General features: G+C 46.4%; 1 protein-coding gene across 2 annotated transcripts in view; it reads right to left on the bottom strand.

Annotated features, from left to right (window-relative positions):
- Positions 1-2,565: 2,565 nt before the first annotated feature.
- Positions 2,566-24,291, bottom strand: part of FBXO36 (F-box protein 36) — a 62,281-nt gene continuing 40,555 nt past the window's right edge. For both annotated transcript variants that reach the window (XM_084779223.1, XM_084779224.1), the window contains exons 3-4: positions 11,765-11,937; positions 2,566-3,342 (exon numbers count right to left, since the gene is read on the bottom strand). In XM_084779223.1, coding sequence (XP_084635349.1) covers positions 3,154-3,342; positions 11,765-11,937 — 362 coding nt within the window. In that variant the 3' untranslated portion in view covers positions 2,566-3,153. The remainder of the gene's footprint in view (positions 3,343-11,764; positions 11,938-24,291) is intronic.

Below are 24,291 nucleotides of genomic sequence, written 5' to 3'. Positions count from 1 at the left end.
CCCCCCATTTATTTGATTGATTGACTGAGGCAGTCTCATTGTGTAGCCCTAGGGTGACCTTGAACTCCCTCTCTACCTGCCTCTGCGTCCCAAGTTCTGGCATCATGAGCATGCCCCATCATGTCTGGCCTGCCTATTAACTTCCGTGCTCCATCCTGGTCAGGTCCTATCTACAGAGCCCTCCGGGTGCTACTTTTATTCTTTCAGCTAACTCTTCTTTTCCAATCAGTATGTGTGATCCTTGCACAGGCTGATACAAAAATCCCTAGCAGACCAGCTGATGATGGCGCCCACCTTTAATCCCAGGCCTCGGAGGCAGAGGCAGGCAGATCTCTGTGATTTCAAGGGCATCCTGGTCTACAAAGTGAGTCCAAGACAGCCAGGGCTACACAGAGGAAACCCTGTCCCAAAAAACAAAAAAACAAACAAACAAAAAATTCCTTGCAAGCCTAGGTAGGCTATTACAGCCACCAGGATGACAGTGACACAAAGCTGCAGAAAATTTCCTTGTAACTTGTTCAAATAGAAACTATAATCAACAGTATACAACATGGAAAGACTTTTAAGGTGATATTGAGTGTTGGAGAGATGTCATAGCAGATAAGAACACTGGCTGCTCTTCCAGAGGACCCAGGTACCTTTCCCAGCACCCAGATGGTGGCTCTCAACAGTCTGTAACTCTGACTCTCGGGGATCAGACAGCTTCTGTGGGCACCAGGCATGTGAGTGGTACATGCAGGCAAAACACCCATACACATACTATGAAAATAAATCTTTATAGAATTTTTTCTGACTGCTTGTCAAATGAAAGTCAGGGACTAGAAGTGATGGATTTTCAGTTCTCTCTTGGATCTCAGGGATGCCAAGCAACAACACCACAGAGGCATCGCTCCAGCCTTCCCTCTTCCCGTCCTCTCTCTGTCTCTGTCTCTCTCGTTTGTTTTGTTATTTTTTTTTTTTTGAGACAGGGTTTCTCTGGGTGGCCCTGGCTGTCCTGGAACTCCCTCTATAGACCAGGTTGGCCTCGAACCCTTACCCCTTTCCCCATTTTTTTCTTGATAGGGTTTCTCTGTGTAGCCCTGGCTGTCCTGGGACTCACTCTGTAGACCAGTCTAGCCTCAAACAGAGATCTGCCTGCCTCTGCCTCCTCAGTGCTGGGATTAAAGGGGCATGCCACCACCACCTGACCCCTTGCTTTTTTTGTTTGTTTGTTTATTTTGAGACAGGGTTTCTCTGTGTAGCCTTGGCTGTCCTAGACTCCCTTTGTAGACCAGGCTGGCCTCAAACTCACAGAGATCCAAGTGCTGGGATTATAGGTATGACATGCCCAGCTCCTCTGCCTCTTTTTAAAAACAAGGTCTCCTTTATCTCTGACCAGTCTCCAACTTGCATCCCTGGGCCATGCTAACTAGATACACGTGAGGTGTTTGCACTGGTTGCCTGCACTCTCTGCTCTTCAATTCCCTGCTGCACAGTGCTGGCTTCAGAAAACAGTGCTTCAGCTTGAACTGTGGCTCACACCTTTAATCCCAGCACTCAGGAGGCAGAGGCAGGCAATCTCTGTGAATTTGAGGCCAGCCTGATCTACAAAGCAGGTCCAGGGCTGTTTACACAGAGAAACCTTGTCTGGGGCGAGGGCATGACTTGCTCTCTAAGAACTGATAATTTGTTAGACAGTGGTACTGTCCTCTAGGGGTGGACTGGCTGGGCTCTCCCAGCCATCCTCCAATGCCGGGTCAGGGGATGTTTGTAGGGTAGATGACACCCTGAGCCCACAAAGACAATGACTGAATACAAACTCTGCTAGACAAAGAGAGGAAGCAGTTGTGCTTTCCCGAGGTGCTTTCCCAGGATGCCTTCCTGTGGCACCTGCACCTCCAAGTGTTAGGTGGATATGCACCAGCCACCCAGAGGGATGCAGGTAACACAACACCAGGGGTAAAAATTCAAAAGACCAGTGGCCATTTTGAATGCCTTAAATAGAATAGACATTTAACAAAACCCAAAATGGCTCAAGTGGTTAAGAGCACTGACTGCTCTTCCAGAGGACCCAGGTTCAATTCCGAGCACCCACGTGGGCACCTCACAACTGTCCGTAACACAAAGACCTGACACCCTCACACAGACATTTATGCAGGCAAAATACCAATGCACATATAATAAATTATATTTTAAAAACACAAAATAAAGCTGGGCATGGTGGCACACACTTTTTATCCCAGCACTCCGGGAGGCAGAGGCAGGTGGATCGCTGTGAGTTTGAGGTCAGCCTGGCCTACAAAGTGAGCACAGGACAGCCAAGGCTAACACAGAGAGAGACCCTGTCTCAAAGAACCAAAATAACCAAAACTAAACTAAACAAAAATCAAACCCAAAATATGTTGGGGGGGGGGTGTGTGACAAGGTGGAAACAGTGCTCACTTGGCACACAGGTCAGCACCTTATGAACTGGACATGGTGGTGAATTCCTATAATGCCAGCCATGAAGAGGTAGAGAGAAGAGGGTAGGTTCAAAGTCATCCAACTTGGGACTGCTTCCTGATACAAATAAAAAAACCACAAGCCTACTAGTTACTCTTTATTGCCAGTTCATACACAATAGGTGCCTCTTTCCTCCGGGGGCAGCAGGGGATTGGGAAGATGGTGGCCTGAGATGCTCCTGTCTCACAGCCCTTAGCACCTGAGGAGGACGGGGAAAGATTGTTCAAGCAAGGCCCTGGGTGAGTTTGCATGAGTGTGTAAAATCTGATTTGCAAGTGATTCCTGGAATCACATAACAACAAAACCTGTGGTTCGGAAAAGAGAATAAGAGTTGGACCTGGAGAGGAGCCCAGCTGCAAAGAAGAGCACTACTGTGGAGAGGAGCACCACTGTGGAGAGGAGCACTACTGTGGAGAGGAGCACCGCTATGGAGAGGAGCACCACTGTGGAGAGGAGCACTACTGTGGAGAGGAGCACCGCTATGGAGAGGAGCACCACTGTGGAGAGGAGCACTACTGTGGAGAGGAGCACCGCTATGGAGAGGAGCACCGCTATGGAGAGGAGCACCACTGTGGAGAGGAGCACCACTGTGGAGAGGAGCACCACTGTGGAGAGGAGCACCGCTATGGAGAGGAGCACCACTGTGACCTGCCTGGTGGAAAGAGCTGTCCCCTAAGTGTTCTTCTCCTTCTGCTTTGCCTGCCTCTGCCTCTTCCTTCGGATCTGCCTCTGCAGCTGGATCTTGTTGGTGAAGAACACCTGTCTCCAGCCCACATCCTTCGCCAGGGCCCGCATGTCAGGAGTGATGGTGTCACAGGCGGACTGAACTATCTGCTCCCACAGCGAGTCGGACTTGCACAGCTGCAGGGGGGAGGTTGGAAGAGCCAGGGGTGGGTTAAGACGCACACACCATCCACTAGCTCACACTGTCCTATCAAACAAAAGCCTGCAGTCTGGGAATCCCCTTGTGATTTTTTGGGTGCCATGAAGGTTTGGCCTTCAGAAATGGCTCCTGCCTCCAGCTGGGCTTGGTAGCACGTGCCTTGAATCCCAGTGCTTGGGAGACAGAGGCAGGTGGATCGCTGTGAGTTTGAGTCCAGGACAACCAAGGCTACACAGAGAAACCTTGTCTCGGTTAAAAAACAAACAAACAAACAAAAACCAAAACAAAACAAAACAGCATCCTCAGCTAAAATGTGACAGTGGAGAGTGTTTTGCTTTGTTGGCTTTTGTTTGTTTGTTTGTGACAGGGTCTCACTATGTAGCAGTGGCTGTCTTAGAACTCACAGAGATCCTCCTGCCTCTTCCTCCCCGTGTGAGGCACCACAACCTGCCATTTTGTTTTGCTTCTAAGGCAGGTCTCATGTGCAAGCAAGTTTAGTGACCTTACTTATTTCTGCGCCCCCCCCCCCCGCCTTAGTATAATTATTTATTTAATGTTCTGGGGGGGGGGTGTCAGATCTTATAGAACTGGAACTACAGACAGTTGTGAGCTGCCATGAGGGTGCTGGGAATTGAACCCAGGTCCTTTGGAAAAGCAGCCAGTGCTCTTAACCACTGAGCCATCTCTCCAGCCTGACCTTAGTTATTTCTAAGCCACAAGGAACATGGTCACTGTCACATCCCAGCCTGCATGTCTGGACCTCTCTCCTCTAACTGCATTGGAGGTTTCTTTTGGTCATTACTAGTGCGGTTGGGGAGGTGGAGAAGACAGAATAAAAGCTTGCTTCAACCTAGGACCCGTCAGCAAGCACCCAGGCAAGTAGCCACGTGGCTGCGTATCTTGGTGAACTCCCTTAGGTTCAGGGCTGGCCCTCCATCTGACAGGTGTACAAGTCTGTCTTTCCAGCATACAAGACACCTGCAGGGTTGCTCTCCTGGCAGTCAAGCTTCTGAGGAGACTTCTTTGTTTGTTTATACAGAAAAATAAAGCCATTGAGCCCACCAGATCTTTTGTTTGTTTGTTTGTTTTTGGGTTTGTTTTGTTTTTCAAGACAGGATTTCTCTATGTAGCCTTGGCGGTCCTGGACTCCCATTGTAGACCAGGCTGGTCTCGAACTCACAGGGATCCACCTGCCTCTGCCTCCCGAGTGCTAGGATTAAAGGCGTGTGCCACCACCACCAGGCGAGCCCACCAAATCTTTAGTTGCTGCTATGATTAAGGTATGTGCCACCACTGCTTGTGTGTATGTGCTACTTGTTTGAAGGTTCCTCAGAGGGCAAAAGAGATTATTGTGTTAGAAGCTGGAGTGAGAAGTAGTTGTGATCCACCTGACATGGATACTGGGAACCAAACTAGAAGAGCGGTAAGCCCTCGTAGTCACTGAGAAACCTTCATGTCCTTAGAGCTGACCTAGGCTAGGCACTCTGCCTAGGTAGACATACAAACTTAAGTAACAGGAGTCTTCAGTTTGACAGGGATAAAAGTAGGGGGAGGGGCTGGAGAGATGGCTCCAAGGTTAAGAGCACTGTCTGTTTTTCCAAAGGTACTGACTTCAATTCCCAGCAACCACATGGTGGCTTATAACTATCTATAATGAGATCTGGTGCCCTCTTCCGGCATGCAGGCACACATGTGGGCAGAATACTGTATAAATAAATAAATCTTTTTATGTGGTGGGGAGCGTTCCAGACAATCTTCCTCTGTGTAGCCTCGGTTGCCCCGGACTCACTTTGTAGACTAGGCTGGCCTCGAACTCAACAGAGATCCACCTGCCTCTACTGCCTTAAATGCTGGGATCACAGATGTGCACCACCATACACAGCTCAAATAAATAAATCTTAAAAGACAAAAGTCAAGAGAGGCAGGAAGTAGGACATGCTAGTACATGTGGTGGTCTTACTACGTAGCTCTAACTGGACTAAAGCTCACTCTGTGGACTAGGCCGACCTCCAGCTCATAGGGGCCTCTTGCTTTAGCCTCACAAAGGCTGAAATGACAGGTGTGAGCCACCATACCTGGCATCAACACACATGTTTTAGTATGTATGAAGCCCTGGGTTCAACCCCTAGTGAACATGGACGCACACGCACAAATCTTTTAAATTGTGTGTGTGTGTGTGAGGCACGATATTTAAAAGTGTAAGGGGCTGGAACAATGTCTCAGAAGGTGAAGACATTTACTACCAAGCCTGATGTCTTGAGTTTGATTCTCCAGAACCCACCAAGTAGAAGAAAAAGATCAATTTTCATAGGTTGTCCACTGAGCTCGACACTAACGTTATGGCACAAAAGTTTGTGTGAATACACATACACGGTAAGGACCAGACAAACTCCATTTTGAAAAAGAAACTCCATTTCATGTTAAACCTAGCTAGCCAAGGGCTGAACCCAGATTCCATAGAAAACCACAAAGCAGTCTAAATAGAAAAATGTCTCCCTAGCAACACAATCAGCTCACCTTGGGAAAATCCAAATATACTCTGTGCTGGTCAAGCTGACCAGCAGGTAGTCTGGCACATAGCAACAACCAATTAGGAGAAGCCAGGCCAAAGTTCCTAAAGCCCTCATGACTGCTTCAGCCAATCTTTTCTACAGGTCAACTTGCTCCTACACCTATCACCCAAACATGAAACGCCAAGGCTTGTAACTTCCGGCTTGCAGCTTTTCTGCCCAAATGTCATCCAGTCATATACTGTAAAACCTATTTCTTTGTCTGAAACCTAGAAAAACTCCTCTCAATTGAGACTCGGGGCCACTTCCCTGCATCTGCTGTGTCAGTGCATAGCAGGTTTGGCCCAGGTTCAAACCTGAAACCAAGACTTCCTTGTGACTGCATTTGGACTTGGCTCTTGGGTCGTCTATTCGGAAAGTCTTTCAAAATTTGGGCATAACAACACAAATAATATTTAATTAATTAAATGGTAATTTTAAAAGTCTGGTGTGGCAGCCTGGTGTGGTGGCAGGCGTGGTGGTGCACGCCTTTCATCCCAGCACTCAGGAGGCAGAGGCAGGAAGATTGCTGTGAGTTCGAGGCTAGCTTGGCCTACAAAGCAAGGCCAGGACAGCCAAGGCTACACAGAGAAACACTGTCTCAAAAAAAAACCCAAAACAAACAAACAAACAACAAAACAAAACAAAACAAAAATATCTGGGGTGGCATGGTAGTACACATTTTTAATCCTAGCACTATAGAGAAAGATGCAGACCGATTTCTGTGAGCTTGAGCTTAGCTTGTGTACACTAAGTACTAGACCAACCAAAGCTAAAAAAAAAAAAGCAAGGCTGTGGCTCAAAGAATGGAGTGCTTATCCTATCCATTAGGCCCTATGTTCAATCCCCAGCACTATATAAAATGGATATGGTGGCATATGCCTGTAATCCCAGGACTTTTTTTTTTTTTGAGACAGGGGTAGCCTTGGCTGTCCTGGACTCACTTTGTAGACCAGGCTGACCTGGAACTCACAGTGATCCGCCTGCCTCTGCCTCCCAAGTGCTGGGATTAAAGGTGTGCACCACCATGCCCGGCCAATCCCAGAACTTTTGAGGGTTAGAAATTCACAAAATTTTAAAAGGGCCGAGGAAGCGCATGCCTGTAATCGCAGCACTCAGGGAGGCAGAGACAGGCATATTTCTTTGAGTTCCAGGTCAGCCTGGTCTACAAAGTGAGCCCAGGACAGCCAAGGCTACACAGAGAAAAACCTATCTGGAAAAACAAACCAACAAATAGGCACTGGCCATGCAAGCTTGGCCACTCAAATTCAGTTCCTAGAACCCACATAAAGATGGAAGGTCTTTCTCCATATATGTCACATGACTCCTGTGCCCATGGCCACACACACCCCAACCACTAAGGACAGCCTGACTTTACAAGTGGGGATTGTTATCCAGTGCAGGCTCAGGCTGTGCTGCAACAGTGGCAGGACAGTGAGAGTGGGAGAGACAGAGTGGATGTGAGAACGTGCAGAGAGGTGGATGCCGGTGTAAGGACAAGCGTCCCTAGATGCTGCCAGGTCCTGCCAAGCCCTTGCATGGACCCAAGAAAACAAATCCGGGCCCTGTCTGACCCTTTCACTAGGTCCTACCGGTGGATTCTGGTCACTACAGCTTCTTCTTTAGAGTGTGAATACTTGGGCTAGGCATGGCGGGCACATACCTTTCATCCTAGCACTTGGGAAACAGAGGCAGGGAGATCTTTATGAGTTCTAAGCTAGCCAAGGCTCCATAATAAGACCTTACCTCAAAATAAATTAACAAATTAATTAATCCGCATAGAAAAATAAGCCGGGTAGTTGGTGGCACACACCTTTAATTGCAGCACTCCGGAGACAGAGGCAAGCAGATCTCTGTGAGTTCGAGGCCAGTCTTGTCTACAGAGCTGGTTCCAGGACAGCTAGAGCTACACAGAGAAACCCTGTCTCCAAAACAACCCCCTGCCAAGTAATAATAAAATATTTTAAAAGTTGTACTAACAATTACTCAGTACTTACTTCTGGTCCTTCACTTTTAGAGAATAAAAATCAAGTCCAAAAATCTGTAAGCCATATGTGATGACAGCACATGCCTATGAGCCCAGCACTCAAGTTCTAAGGCAGGAGGATCATGCCTGTCACATTGTGAGTAACTTAATTTGTAATGGGATCCAGTCTCAAAAATAAATAGAGGGGCCAGAAAGATGGCTCAGTGGTTAAGAGCACTGACTGTTCTTCCAGAGGATCTGTGTTCAATCCCCAGTATGCACATGGCAGCTCACAACTGTCTGTAACTCCAGTTCCAGGGGATCCGACACCCTCACACAGGTTTACATGCAGGCAAAACACAAATGCACATTCTAAATAAATAGGCAAGCATAAATAATAAATAGAACTGAATAAAAATTAATTCTGCATACTAATAAATTGTGTTACTGAAAATAAATTCTAGCCATGAAGACATTTATATTATAGGATTGTGGAGAGAAAATGTTGCCTCTTTGGGTAACAGTGCGATTTGAATCACCTGGGGAAACCTGTTCTTTTATGCGGACCTTCCTCCTCGACTTCACAGCTAAATGCTGAGCCAGCCAAGGTTAGTCAGCTGCCAGCAACATACTCCAACTCAGATGGATGCGAGCCGAACTGGGGGTACAATGGCACATTCTAATGTGCTTGCCTGTGAGTTACAGAGACTTTAAGACTGCAGGAAGGGGTGAAGGGGCAGGAAACCAGGGGCCTGTCCTGATCGGTGGAAGCTAGTGCTATTTCCTGTTGTTTCCTGAGCTCATGCTGCTAAGGGCTGAGACCGCTGCCTGCCAGAGTTACTCTGCTCAGCTTGGGGCGGGAAGATAGGAACACAGGGTCCACCCAAACCACCTGGAAATGTTGGAGGAAATGGAAACAGATACGGGCCAGCTACTCCCTGACATACTCTTTATTTACTTGATTGGTTGGTTTGTTATCGTTGTTGTTTTTCGAGAGGGGGTTTCTCTGTGTAGCCCTGGCTGTCCTGGAACTCACTATGTAGACCAGGCTGGCCTCGAACTCACAGAGATCTGCTTGCTTCTGCCTCCCAAGTGCTGGGATTAAAGTTGTGCTCCACCACTGTCTGGCTGACGTACTCTTATTTTTATTGTGATTTGTGTGTGGTTGGTGTGGTGTGGTGTGGTGTGGTGTGGTGTGGTGTGGTATGGTATGGGGGGTGTGTGTGTCTGTGTCTGTGTCTGTCTGTATGTCTGTGTGTTCAGGTGCCTGAAGGGGCCAGGAAAGGGTGTTAGTTCCCCTAGAGTTACAGGCAATTGTGAGCCTCTTGACATGGGTGCTGAGAACAGAACTCAGATCTACTACAGGGTCTCACTATGTATTCCTGGCTGGCCTAGAACTCACTATGTAGACCAGGATAGTCTCAAACTCAACTCCCTCTGCCTCCTGAGAGCTGGGATTACAGGCATGCACCACCAGCTAGCTGGCAGTACATACTCTTTTTTTGGGGGAGGAGGGGTTGAGACAAGGTTTCTCTGTGTAGCCTTGGCTGTCCTGTACTCTGCTTTGTAGGCCAAGCTGGCCTCGAACTCACAGTGATCCACCTGCCACTGCCTTCCCCAGGGCTGGGATTAAAGGCGTGCGCCACCACCCAGCAGCAGTACATACTCTTTTGTTTGTCTGTTTGTGTTTGTTTTTATTTTTTGGTTTTTTTTGGGGGGGAGGGGGGAGTGTTTCAAGACAGGGTTTCTCTGTGTAGCCTTGGCTGTCCTGGACTCACTTTGTAGACCAGGATGGCCTCAAACTCACAGTGATCTGCCTGCCTCTGCCTCCCGAGTGCTGGGAGTAAAAGCGTGCACCACCACCTCAGTACATTACTCTTTTTTTTTTTTCTTAAGATTTATTTATTATTATGAATCATGTACACCTGCAGGCCAGAAGAGGGCATCAGATCACATTCTGGATGATTGTGAGCCACCATGTGGTTGCTGGGAATTGAACTCAGGACCTCTGGAGGAGCAGTCAGTGCCCTTGACCTCTGAGCCATCTCTCCAGCCCTCAGTACATACTCTTAACCACTAAAATACTCTCAGTTCATCCTTGAAGTGCCACCAAACTGCCTTGGCCTCTACTCCTCAGCTTGGAAGGTCCTTTGACTTAGACTGCCCCCTACTGGACATTCAAAACCCATCTAGAGCAACCCACTTGTAAGAAGCCAGGCACAGGAAACCACTCAGCAGCCCTCCTTGTGCCTTGCATACATGTTTCTTGACAAACCTACCACATTATACTGTAGTCACCTGAATCTACTTAGCTCTCTGAAATGTGATAGTATATTCCCTGAGAGTGGGAACAATGTCATCTTGGTTGCTTGTGTGCCTAGGACAGTGGCTGTCACAGAGGCAGGACTCAACAAATGGCTGTGGATTAAACACAAGTAAACCATGTGTGGGGTTCATGTCTGTAATGCCAGGATTTCCATGAGTTCAAGGCCAGCGTGGACTACGGAAAGAGACTGTCTCAACTGTCTCAACGGCAAAATAAACTGGCCATGGTGGCACAGGCCTATAATCCCAGTCTTGGGAAGCAGAAACAGGAATATTAGGAATTCAGGGCAGGTCCAAGCACTAGGGAGGCAGAGGCAGGTGGATTGATGTGAGTTCGAGGCCAGCCTGGTCTAAAAAGTGAGTCTAGGACAGCCAAGGCTACACAGAGAAACCCTGTCTTGAAAAAAAAAATGAAACAAAACAAAAAGAAAGAAAGAAAGAAAGAGAAAAGAAAGTAGGGACCTGGGCGTGGTGGCGCACACCTTTAATCCCAGCACTCGGGAAGCAGCGGCAGGCAGATCACTGTGAGTTCAAGGCCTGCCTGGTCTACAAAGTGAGTCTAAGACAGCCAAGGCTACACAGAGAAACCCTGTCTCAAAAAAAACTAAACAAAACAACAACAAAAACGAAAGAAAGAAAGAAACAAAGAAAGAAACAAAGAAAGAAAGAAAGAAAAAGGGGGAAAAATTAGAAACTCATGGCAGGTGTAGAGGCACACAACTTTAATTCCAGAACTCAGGAGGCAGAGGCAGGCAGATCTCTGAGGCCAGCCGGGTCTACAGCATGAGTTCTAGGACAGCCCGGGCTACACAGAGAAACCTTGTCCTGCAAAAACAAAAAGAAAGCTGGGTATGGTGGCACATAACTTTCATCCCAGCACTCAGAAGGCAGAGGCAGGAGGATCGTTGTGAGTTTGAGACCAGCCTGGTCTACAAAGTGAGTCCAGGACAGCCAGGGCTACACAGAGAAACCCTGTCTCAAAAAAGAAAGAAGAAAAGAGAGAAAGAAAGAAAGGAAAAGAAAAAAGAAAAGCCAAAAAGAAAAGAAAAAAGACAAACAAAAAAGAAGAAATGTAGTAGTAATAGTAGTTGTTAATTGTTCAAAGTTAACATGTACAACATAAATAACATAAATCCTTATTTTGATTGATAGATAGATAAATAGATAAATAGATAGATAGACAGATAGATAGATAGATAGATAGATAGATAGATAGATAGAAACTTTCCTGGAGAGGTGGCTCAGCAGTTAAGAGCACTGGTTGCTCTTTCACAGAACCTGGGTTTGGTTCCCAGCACCCACATGGCATGGTGAATCACAACTCCCTGTAATTTTAATTTCAGAGGGTCAGATAGATGCCTTCTTCTGGCCCTCAGAGGCACTGCATACACATAGTACACATACACACATGCAGGCAAAACACCCACATATGATAGATAGATAGATAGGTAGATAATATAACAAAAATCTAAATAAATAAGGAAAATGTAAATATGGATCCCAGGGTTAGCTCAGTGGGAGGGCTTTTGGTGCAGCCAACACAGCAGCAAGGCCCATTACCTTTGCAAACCTGCTTGATGTCTGAGAAAGCCTGGCAACATCTTCCAGGTCCAGGAAGTAGATGATCTTCAGCAGCAGTGTATCAGAAAGCCGCTCCAGGAAGTCGAATTTACCTTCACACAGGTTGAAGACATAGTCTAATATTTTTGCTCCAAATATTAAGGCGACTTGAACTGGAAGCCAAAGCACAAATCAACAGATACCATGTTCAGTAACAGAAAAACCATCAGCAGTAAGAAACAAGTTTTGAGCGGGGCATGGTGGCACACACACCTGTAATCCCAGCACTCTGGAGGCAGAGGCAGGTGGATCACAGTGAGTCTACAAAGTGAGTCCAGGACAGCCAAGATACCATAAAGAAACCCTGTCTCAAAAGACAAAAAAAAAAAAAAAAAAAAAAAAAAAAAAAAAAAAAAAAAAGAAAGAAAGAAAGAAAAAGAAACAAGTTCTGCGACATATCACAGACCTGGCATTCCTACTCTTTCAAGCTGCTGTGGGAGGGGCTTTTGGAGGCATTTGTTTGTTATCCTGTTGACAGGGTTGGCTCTCTGTCCCAGCAAAAAGGATTGTCGGTCATGAATGTGTGAAACAAAGAGAATGTGGTCTGATTATTGGCTAGCAGTGCCCGCCTTTCATGGCTGGACCAGCACCATCTTGAGGTTGGCATGACGGGCGATGCTCAATCAGGCTAACAGCTAACAAAGAATCAAGCAGAAACAGATGAGGGAGGGTCCGTTGCCCACCCAGTAAGAGAAAGAGCACGACCAGCCCCCTGGCTGTACCAGGGAGGACATGTATAAAATGTGAAGGCCTCCAATAGCTCCATCCCGAAACCTGGATTTTGCAGTTCAAAGGAAAAGAGCCTGGCTGGGTGTTTACAATCCCAGTACTCAGGAGGAAAGGTGGATAGACGTTTATGAGTTCAAAGCCAGCCTGAAGGCTAGGCATGATGGCACACTCCTTTAATTCGGCAGAGGTAGATGGATCACTGTGAGTTCGAGGCCAGCCTGGTCCACAAAGTGAGTCCAGGACAGCCAAGGCTACACAGAGAAGCCCTGTCTCGAAAAACCAAACCAAACCAAACCAAAACAAAACAAAAAAATCAAAGCCAGCCTGGTCTACACAGTGAGTTCAGGCAAGTCAGAAATACATATTGAGACCATGTCTCAAAAAAGAAAAATAAAAAAGAAGGGCCTGTGAGATGGGTTGACAGGTAAAGGTTGCCAAACCCAACAGCTTCAGTGTAATCCCCAGGGCCCATATGGTGTAGACATAGAGAGAACTAACTTCTGAGAGGTATCCTCTGACTTCTACATGCATGCTGCTGTGGCACAGGCATACACATGTACACATACACATAACATACATACATACATACATACACACACACACACACACACACACACACACACACACACACACACACACTGTCCAATACTGTCTTAGCCAGGGTTGTATTGCTTTGATGAAACACCATGACCAAATAAGCAAATTGGGGAGGAAAGGGTTTATTCGGCTTACATTTCCAGATCATAATCCATCACTGAAGGGAGTCAGGACAGGAACTCAGGCAGAGCTGGAACCTAAAGGCAGGAGCTGATGCAGAGGCCATGGAGGGGTGCTGCTTACTGGCTAGCTTCCCCTGGCTTGCTCAGCCTGCTTTCTTACAGAACCCAGGACCACCAACCCAGGGATGGCGCCACCCACCATGACCTGGGCCCTCTCTCATTGATGACTAATTGAGAAAATGCCTTACAGCTGGATCTCATGGAGGCCTTTTCTCAACTGAGGCTCCTTTCTCTGTGATGACTCTAGCTTGTGCCAGGTTGACACATAAAGCCAGCCAGCCAGCACGCACGCACGCATGCATGCATACATACATATGATGTTTAAGCAAGAGATTGCAAACATTCAGGATGGGAAATAAAAAGGGCTTGCAACTATGTAGAAGCTAGAGCCAGTGTTAGCTGACTAGCTGGCTCCCCCAAACCCTCTTCCTTGAGAACTCTATGCAAGGCCCTTCTGCCTTTTACTATTATCAGATCCAACTTTGGCTATTGCCACTGTCAATGTCCTGAGAAACAAGGAGCTTGGGCAGGCAACCAAGCTCTATTGTAAGACTGGCAGATCAACAAATCCTTCTGCCTACCTCAACCCATGATTATTTTCAGAGCCATCTTTTCCCCAAGCCTGTTGTCACATGGAGAAGCAAAGTGTGTGTTTTGTTGAAGTTTGGCCCCTCATTTCCACGTAGGTTGTATGTTGAAAAAAAAATAGGCAGAGAATTCAACATTAAAGAAAATGAAGGGCTGGGTCTGAGTGGCTCATACTTGCAACTCTAGAACTAAAAAAGTCAGAGGCCATGAGTTCTAGGCCAGCCTGGGTGCTAAATAGGAAATTCCAAGTTTATGTCAGCCACAAAGCTAGGCCATCTTAATGTCAGCCACACAGCTAGGCCATCTCAATCTATCTCAGACACACAGCTAGGTCATCTCAATGTCAGCCACACAGCTAGGCCATCTCAATCTATCTCAGCCACACAGCTAGGCCATCTCAATCTATCTCAGACACACAGCTAGACCATCTCAATCTATCTCAGACATACAGCTAGGCCATCTCACTCTATTTCAGACACACAGCTAGGCCATCTCAAAAGGAAAAATAAAGATCCAACCATGATAGCACAGGCCTATAATTCTAGTCCTTGGGGTAGGGAGGTTTGTGGTGGTCTGAATGAGAACGTCCCCTATAGGCTCATAAATCTAAATGTTTCATCCCTAGTTAACGGAACTTTGAGGTTTGAAAAACCCAGGCCTCCACCAGGCCTAGGCTATTTCCCTGCTTTCAACTTCTGAGTCAAATATAAGTTCTCAGCTAATGCTGTAGCACCATGCCTACCTGCCTGCTGCCATCATGGCCACGGACTCACTCTCGAAACTGTAATCAAGTACCCAATTAAATGTTTTCTTCTAAAAATTGCCTTGGTTGTGGTATCTCTTCACAGGAATAGAAAAATAACTCAGGCAAGGTAAATGCAGAATTATCAAGAACTCAAGGCTGAGCCAGGTGTGGTGTCACACACCTTTAATCCCAGAACTCTGGAGGCAGAGGCAGGCACATATCTGTGAGTTCGAGGCCAGCCTAGTCTACAAAGAGAGTCCAGACTAAACAAGGCTACACAGAGAAATCCTGACAGGAAAAACAAAACAAAACAAACAAAAAACCAAAAAAAACCCTCAATGCTGGGCTGGGTGTGGTGGGGCACAGCTGTGATCCTGGCACGCGGGAGGCAGAAGCAGGTGGATCTTTGTGAGTTTGAGGCCAGCCTGGGATACAAAAAGTGAGTCCAGGGTTGCATGCACATAGAAATCCATTCTATTGCTGGGCGGTGGTGGTGCACACCTTTAATCCCAGCACTTGGGAGGCAGAGGCAGGCAGATCTCTATGAGTTCGAGGCTGGCCTGGCCTATAAAGTGAGTCCAGGACAGCCAAGACTACACAGAGAAACCCTGTCTCAGGGAAGAAAAGAAAAAAAAATCCATTCTATGAAAAAAGAAACAAGGAAAAAGAAAAAAAAAAAAAAGAATGCTAGAACCTTTGCCTTCAAGTACTTCCTCACTGGGGATTATTGGTAGCCCACGCTTGACAGTAACTCCGAGAAGGGAGGAAATTTTCCCATGCCCCAGGCTGATCCGGAGTCCCATTATGAGGCACTGGGGAATGTTTGTGTCTTTTAATAAAAGCAAATCTTTTTTGTTTTGGTTTGGGTTTTTGAGATAGGGTTTCCCTGTGTAGCCTTAGCTGTCCTAGACTCGCTTAGGCAAGGAGACAGAGTTTTTAAGTTTTTCCCTGTCATACAAATACTGTCCTTAGCCGGGAGTGGAGGTGCACCCCTTTAATCTCAGCACTTGGGAGGCAGAGGCAGGCAGATCTCTGTGGGTTGGAGGCCAGCCTGGTCTACAAAGAGAGTTCAAGACAGCCAGGGCTCTGTTACACAGAGAAACCCTGTCTCAAAAAACAAAAACAAACAAACAAACAAAAAAAGTGAGTCCAGGACAGCCAGGGCTCTGTCACACAGAGAAACCCTGTCTCAAAAAACAAAACAAACAAAAAACATTGGGAAGTATATCAGAGAGGATTCTAGCCAGATTGTGGGAAATTCTGTGTAGGCCTTAGATGCCATCTGATGACATTCTTAGCTTCTGGGCTGGTGGAAGCTAGGCCTGCTAGCTGATAGATTCCAGGCGAGTTTTGTCTATTAGTCACAGGCTAAAGGAATAGCTCATGGGACAAAAGGTAGTCCAAAATAAGGTGACTGGCCCAGACCTGTAACATTCCAACCTCTCCACACCATTGCAGTTCTAATCAGTCCATCAGTTTCTTTACAAACAGCTTCGTTCCTGGAATTCTCCTTGACAACAGAAAGAAAGGATTGTGAAGGTATGCAAAATTCAGAGGCCTTAGGTCTACACACCCTCCCCTGCTACACACACACACACACACACACACACACACACACACAGACACAGACACACACCAAACACAGACACACACTACACACCACACACACACACACACACACACACACACACACACACACACAAACACACCATAAAATTTTATTTTATTTTTTATTTTTGGTTTTCTGAGATAAGGTTTCTCTTGTAGTTCTGGCTGTCCTGGATTCACTTTATAGACCAGGCTGGCCTTGAACTCACAGAGATCTGTTTGCCTCTGCCTCCCAAGTCCTGGGATTAAAGGTGTGTGCCACCAATTTATTTATTTATTTATTTATTTATTTAGTGTGTGTGTGTGTGTAAAAACAATGTTAGAGAAGAAATAAAGGCTGAAAAGATGGTGCAGCAGTGAAGAGAATTTCCTGCTCTTCCAGAGGACCTGAGTTCAGTTCCTGGTACCATTATCAGCCAGCCCATAAGAGGCTGTAACTCCAACCCCTAGGAATCCAGTGGCCTCTTCTGGTCTCCTCTGTCACTCACACACCTGTAGCCTTTGCTCACACGGGCAGACATGTAAATAATAAAAATAAATATTTACCTGCTTGTGGTGGCACATGCCTTTATAGTGGGAGGCGGAGGCAGAGGCAGGTGGAGCTTGAGGCCAGCTTGGTCTACAAAAGCAAACTCCAGATCAGCCAAGGCTACATAGACTTTGTTTCAAAAAATAAAAAATAAGAAGTACATCTTAAAAAAATAATTTTAAAGGAGAAGTGCAAAACTCTAGTTTCAGTCTCCACAAACTCCCCAGCTATGCGGAGAGTGACAGAAAGATAAGGGGGAGGGGACTTCACAGACAAAAGCCACCTGGCCAGAAGGATAAGCCTGGACCCTGAATTGATTTCTTGGTTCTTCCCTATAAAAATGCTAATGAGGAAAGGACTGAGGAGGCAGATTCCACTGGGGCTCTCCAGCCTGAGGGCTTTATGAATAGGCACTTTCAGGATTCAACTCCTGGCCTGCCTCCGTGATGGGCAGCACGGTCTCTGTACGCTCCCCTCCCACTCCAAGTGATCGGAAACACAGTACCCTGAGTTCAGTTGACTCCTATTATTTTACTTTTCTTGTTAAAATTTCTCTCCACCTTCTTTCACCTCATCTTTACATAATTAAGCCAATTAGAGGATGAAGATAAAAGCATTAACAGATGACTATTTCATGAAAACCATTATAGCTTTGCTTTGTATGTTTTATTTTTATTTTTTAAATGGGCCTTGGGTTTGAGGCAGGATCTCTTTATGTCATCTTGGCTGTCCCGCAACTACCTATGTAGATCAGACTGGCCTCAAATTCACTAAGATCCACATGCTTATGCCTGCCTCCTCAGTGCCGGGATGAAAGGTGTGGGCCACCATGCCCAGCTCTGCCTTGTAGTTTCGGTCATTTTAGTTACTTGCAAGGGAGATAGTAGCTCTCAAAATAGACTAGTGGACATAAACAGATTTGATGTAGAAGCAAAAATCAGGTGGGCTGGTTGTAGTGGGGTGGGGTGGGGGTGGGGTGGGGTGGCAGTAAAGAAACTGTGGCATTATGGGAAGGTGTATATTGTGGTAGAGAGGAAAAGATCCAGAGCCATCTGAAGGAGTCCAGAACTGAAAGACCTGGCCAGGGCTAGAGAAGCAGGGGAGACGGGAAGAGATGGAGCAGAGCGGGAGAGTGGAGCAATTAAGAAAGGGCGGGAAAGATAGCTCTATAGTTAAGAGCACTAGCTGCTCTTCCAGAGGACCTGGGTTCAACTCCCAGATCCACATGACAGCTCACACCTGTCTCTAATTCCAGTTCCAGGAGATCTGACACCCTCACAACAATACACATAAAATAAAAAATTTAGATAAGGTATAAATACGAGAAACCAAGAAACAGCAGAAAGTAGCAAGAGTAGTGAGGTAGCTCAAGAGAGTGAGGGGCAGACAAATCACTCGGATTGTAAGTAGTATCTGGAGGATGGGGGCTTGGACCAGATGCCAGCAAGATGGTGAAGCAGGAAGAGCAGTTGCTGGGTCAGTCCCTGGGAGCCATCTGATGAAAAGAGGGAGCCAGTTGCCACAAACTGTTCTTTGACCTCCAGATTTGTACTGTGATGATGATGTGTGTTACACACATACACACACACCACACACACCACACACACATACACACACACACACACAGTATAATAAATTTTTTTTTAAATAAAAAAATAAGATCCCAGCCAGGGAACATGCCTGTAATCCTAGCACTCTGAAAGAGAGGCAGGCAGATCGCTGTGAGTTCGAGGCCAGCCTGGTCTACAAAGTGAGTCCAAGACAGCCAAGGCTACACAGAGAAACCCTCAGGAGGAAGAAAAAAAAGTCTTCTCAGTCCTCAGCTCCCTGAATAATCAAGGAATGGAAATGTGTTTTTGTTTCATTTCACTTCGTTTTTTCGTGACAGGATCTCTTTGTGTAGTCCTGGCTGTCCTAGAACTCACTATGTCAACCAGGCTAGCCTCAAAGTCACAGAGATCAGCCAGGCGTGGCAGCGCACACCTTTAATCCCAGTACTCGGGACGCTGAGGCAGATGGATTGCTGTGAGTTTGAGGCCAGCGTGGTCTACAAAGTGAGTCCAGGACAGCCAAGGCTACACAGAGAAACCCTGTCTAGAAAAAACAAAAACAAACAAACAAAAAGGCACAGAGATCTGCTGCCTTGGACTTCCAAGTGCTGAGATTAGAGGCATGCACCCCCATGCTACCTGTCCCATTCTAATAACCCACTCTGTCTCCCCCGCTACACACCCAGCCCTCTCCAAACAATGTACCTGGCATCCCGGCCCTGCCTACATCTGGCTGCATGTACTCCCCTCTGAACAATGGAATAGTTGCCGCTTTTGACAACCATCCAAGTCAACAGTCTGTGGTCCACAGTATGCCCTATACATGCTGATCCCAGGATCCCAGGATAGAAGGGCCAATCTGGACTGAGCTGGTTTTGGATGCCTGACCCATGATGCAAAACTGTACCTTCCAGTAAACTTTCAGGGAAAATTCATTATTTACCACCTTATGCCTATTCAAAATTAAAGTTATAAAATGCACATAATTCAAACGACAGACATCAGGGAAAGGACATTCTCAGTAGAGAAGTGATCAAATGACCTAGTCTTTAAAAACCAATACTAATCAAACTGTTGGTTCTTTTGACCTCACAAGAGGAGACCCTAAAATAATTGGGGCCCATACCAGGCGAGGTGATGTACAGCTATAATCCCAGCACTCAGGAGGCTCTGAACTCTCTCTGAGTTCGAAGCCAGCCTGGTCTACAAGGCAAGTTTCAGTACAGCCAGGGCTACACAGAGAAACCCTGTCTCGAAAAACCAAAACTGTCATCATCATCATTGTCGTCATCATCATCATCATCATCATCATCATCATCAACTGGGCCCTTGAGTACCTTCAGTATCAATTTTGACAGTGGGCTTCTGAATTCTTTTTAAGGTTTTATTTACATGCACATATACATATGGGCTACATACCTACCCACAGAACCCAGAAGAAGGCCTGATCCCCTGAAACTGGAATTAAGGATGGCTGTGGGCCACCTTGTGGGTGCTGAACCATTTCTTCAGCTCCACGCCTCTGATAACTATTATTGCCTTGGTGTGGATGTGTGAGCAGGCCAGGCATGGGAGGATCTGCAGAGGCCAGAAGAGGGTGGAGGATCTTATGGAGCTGAAGTTAAAGTGGTTGGAAACTACCCAACGTGGGTGCTGGGTACCAAAGTCCTCTGGAAGAACAGGAAGTGCCTGTAACTGCTGTATATCTCCCAGCCACTTACTTTGCCTTTAAGTCAAGTTTCCTTACTACTTTTGCAAATCTGTGGTAGCTCTTATCTCAGCCCTTTGAATAAAGAGGCAAGATGAACATGCCGGATGGCTCAGTGGGTAAAGGTGCTTCACACGAAGGGTGACACCCTGAGTTCTCTCCTCAGGACCCCACAGCAGAGAAGGTGACAAGCAACTCCTCCACGGTGACCTCTGACCTCCACATGTGCATCTTGGCATGTGTGCACACACACACACAAACACAAATAAATATATTTTTTTTTAAGGTCCAAAACATGGAAACATCTGTTCAGACAGGGAGCACTGGTGATAGCCTGAAATTTCTCCTTCCGTGTAACTGGAGTTTTTAGGATCAAAACCTGGACTCTGGCAACTACAGGAATTACCCTCCTCCACATGCCCAAAGTTAGGCATCTAAACAAACACACAGCAGCAGGGTTGGAGGCCAGAGGCCACTTGAACCACCCTCCAATATTTACCATAAAATATCTCAGGAATTTGTTGAGGCCCACTAAGGAAAAGCCATTTCCTCCTGGCCAAAAAAACATAGTCTGAGTTCTAATTTGCCCAATGACTAGACCATTACACACTATTGTCCCCTCTTAAGAGTTAATCCAACTGAGCCTGTCAATCACCAGTCCAGAAGACACCAGCCCTCAAAGCTGAGAACATGCCAAGGCCATGGGAGGAACACTGTCCCTTACTGAGACAATACATACCCAGAGGCCTCTCCTTCGAAGCAATTGCTTGCTTATGAAAACATTGCTAAGCCTCCCTGTGTTCAGAAACTTGCTCCCCCTCCCCTTTCTCGTTCTGTCTCTTCTCTGGATACTAGGCATGTCTGCCCGGGCACTCTGATTCTTCTCATTCCTACTTTTTGTTTTTTGTTTTTTTTGTTTGTTTCTTTTGGTTTTTCCAGACAGGGTTTTTCTGTGTAGCCTTGGCTGTCCTGGACTCAATTTGTAGACCAGGCTAGCTTGGAACTCACAGAAAGCCTCCTGCCTCTGCCTCTCACATGCTGGGATTACAGATATGTGCCACTGCCCCTGGCCATTATCTGTATTCTTTGTTTATTTGGTTTTGGTTTTTCGAGACAGGGTTTCTCTGTGTGGCCTTGGCTGTCCTGGATTAGCTTTGTAGACCAGGCTGGCCTTAAATTCACAGTGATCCGCCTGCCTCTGCCGCCCTGAGTGCTGGGGTTAAAGGCTTGTACCACTATGCCTTGCATTATCTGCATTCTTTTTTGTTTTTTGTTTTGTTTGTTTGTTTGTTTATCGAGACAGGGTCTCTCTGTATTAGCCTTGACTGTCTTGGACTCGTTTTTTAGATCAGGCCCGTCTTGAACTTCGATCCGACTGCCTCTGCCTCCCAAGTGCTGAGATTAAAGGTGTGTGCCACCACTGCCCGGCTCAAACTAGTATATTCCAAAAGGTTTCACAGATAGCTCACACTGAACCATCTATAACCGTAGTACCAGGGGATCTGAGGGCTATTCTGTACTTTGGTGGAACTTTTACTCACACATTCACAAAACCACACATGGACACACACATATAATTAAAAATAAAATAATTTTAAAAATGAAACAATTCCTGAGTGGTGGTGGCATATATTTTTAATCCCAGTAGTTGGGAGGCAGAGACAGGTAGATCTCCGAGTTTGAGGCCGGCCTGGGCTATAAAGGGAGTCCAGGACAGCCAGGACTACACAGAGAAACTCTGTCTTGAAAAACCAAAAACTGAGCTGGGAGTGGTGACGCACGCCTTTAATCCCAGCACTCGGGAAGCAGAGGCAGGTGGATCGCTGTGAGTTCGAGGCCAGCCTGGGTTACAAAGCAAGTCCAGGACAGGCAAGGCTACACAGAGAAACTCTGTCCGGAAAAACCAAAAAGAAAAAAGAAAGAAAAGAAAAGAAAAACCAAACACCAAACAAAACAATGATGTCTCAAAAAAATTAATTAATTAATCCAGGAATATTCACAAATACATTTAATCCAAGCATTTAGGAGCCAGAGGCAAGTAAACCCCTAAGAGTTCAAGACCAACATGATCTACATAGCAAGGTTCAGGACAGCCAACTCTACATACAGAAAAAAGAAAGGAAAAAAGAAAGGAAGGAAAAATTCTCTTAAATAATTCATAAGATAGTTTGCTTACTGAGCTGAGGGCTAGCCATTGTTCCAAGTGGTACCAAAGACACATCAACAAAGCAAGCTCCTACCATAATAAAGTACACAAGAAACAAGCAGCTAGGTGCACAGCATCTCCTTTGACAACGAATGTGTGGGAGGCGTCGGTATTCCAGAGAAAGGCTGTGATTTTCTGTCTAGTGGTTCAAGGGAGCTAATAAGGCAGTGTCAGCACAGACTGAATAATGGGCAAGCCAGTGGAGACATCCCAGAAAAATGTCCCTTTTGTGTTTGTTTATTTTTGAAACAGGGTCTCTTGAGGTTGAGGTTGGGACTGTGTCTCTGTGTCATCATCTAAGGGCTTGAAAGAGCTAAAAGAGCTGCCTTCCAGAAAGCTCCTGATAGGGCGGGTGCAGTGGCGCATGCCTATAACCCTAGCACTCAGGAGACAGAGGCAGGTGGACCTCTGTGAGTTCGAGGACAGCCTGGTCTACAAAGTGGGTCTAGGGGCCTGGAGAGATGGCTCAGAGGTTAAGAGCACCGGTTGCTCTTCGAGAGGTCCTGAGTCCAATTCTCAGCAATCACATGGTGGCTCACAACCATCTGTAATGAGCTCTAGTGCCCTCTTCTGGTGTGCAAATGTAAATGCAGGCAGAACACTGTATGTATAATAAATAAATAAATCTTTCAAAAAACAAAAACCAAAGTGGGTCTAGGACACCCATGGCTGCACAGAGAAACCCTGTCTTGAGAAATCTAAAAAAAAAAAAAAAAAAAAAGGAAGGAAGAGACTGGCCCAGATCCCCCAAGGCATAATTACAAGCAGGCACTGGAAAGACACAGACAGGTTTGAATTCCTAATTCCGTCATTCTGATCTGAAGAGTCAGGAGCCAGGAAGGGACAGGAACAAGGTCAAAGGACAGAAAACACGACCTCCTTGCTAAGTACACCTGAGAGGCCCAGGCAGCAAGAGTGACTTGCTCAGATCTTCTGCCAGGAACTCTGCATGAGGAAATCTTGTAGGGAGAAGACCAAGAGGAGACAGAAAAATAAGTCTAGTCAAACACCGTCTGCTTAACAATACAGCAAACAATAATTAAGAGCTGATTATATATAATGCCTAGCAAGTCATAGAAGGCTCAAGATGACCAAATAAAGTAACCATGATTCTCCCCAGCCTAGTACAAGAAAACTGACTCACAAAGGGGCTGAGCTGTCACTGTGGTCACAAAGCTGGCTAGTGGCAGTAGTGAGGCCACACACACACACACACACACACACACACACACACACACACACACACACGGAGACGTCTTTCTGCAGGGTCCTCTGAGAGGGGAGGGTGGAGATGAGCGGCAGTGACTATTTATTGGGCCTGCCTGCAGGTTGTATGGGCACACAGCCTTTGTGAGTCATCAGTCACTCACGGCTGGGCTTTTCAGTGACACAGCTACATTTGAGTCACCCATATACCCATGACTAACCCCAGTACACCCACTCTACTTATGAGGAATAACATCTTTGGTCTGTTATTGTTAATAACATTTGTTCACACCTCCCCAGAAAATGATGCAACACTTGAATGCATGAGACCCTATCTCAAAAAAAAGCTTTTCAATTTTAAAAGATTTATTAGCCTGGCATGGTGGTGCACACCTGTAATCCTCAGGGAGGCAGAGGCAGGCGGGCCTCTATGAGTTTGAGGCCAGCCTGGTCTACAAAGTAATTCCAGGATAGACAAGGCTACACAGAGAAATCCTGTCTTGAAAAAACAAAAACAGCCAGGCAGTGGTGGGCACACATTTAATCCCAGCACTCGAGAGGCAGAGACAGGCAGATTGCTGTGAGTTCAAGGCCAGCCTGGTCTACAAAGTGAGTCCAGAACAGCCAAGGCTACACAGAAAAACCCTGTCTCAAAAAACCAAGGGAGGGAGGGAAGGAGGAAGGGAGGGAGGGAGGGAGAGAGAGAGAGAGAGAGAGAGAGAGAGAGAGAGAGAGAGAGAGAGAACACCAAAAACAAATATAAAGGTTTATTTTATTTTTAATTATGTGTATGCAGGTGTAGTGTATGCTACTGCCCAC

The sequence above is a fragment of the Acomys minous genome, assembly GCF_964271855.1.
Source record: "Acomys minous genome assembly, chromosome: 4".
NCBI lineage: Eukaryota > Metazoa > Chordata > Mammalia > Rodentia > Muridae > Acomys > Acomys minous.
Note: the sequence above shows the minus strand (reverse complement) of the source record. Positions and strands in the feature narration are given on the sequence as shown.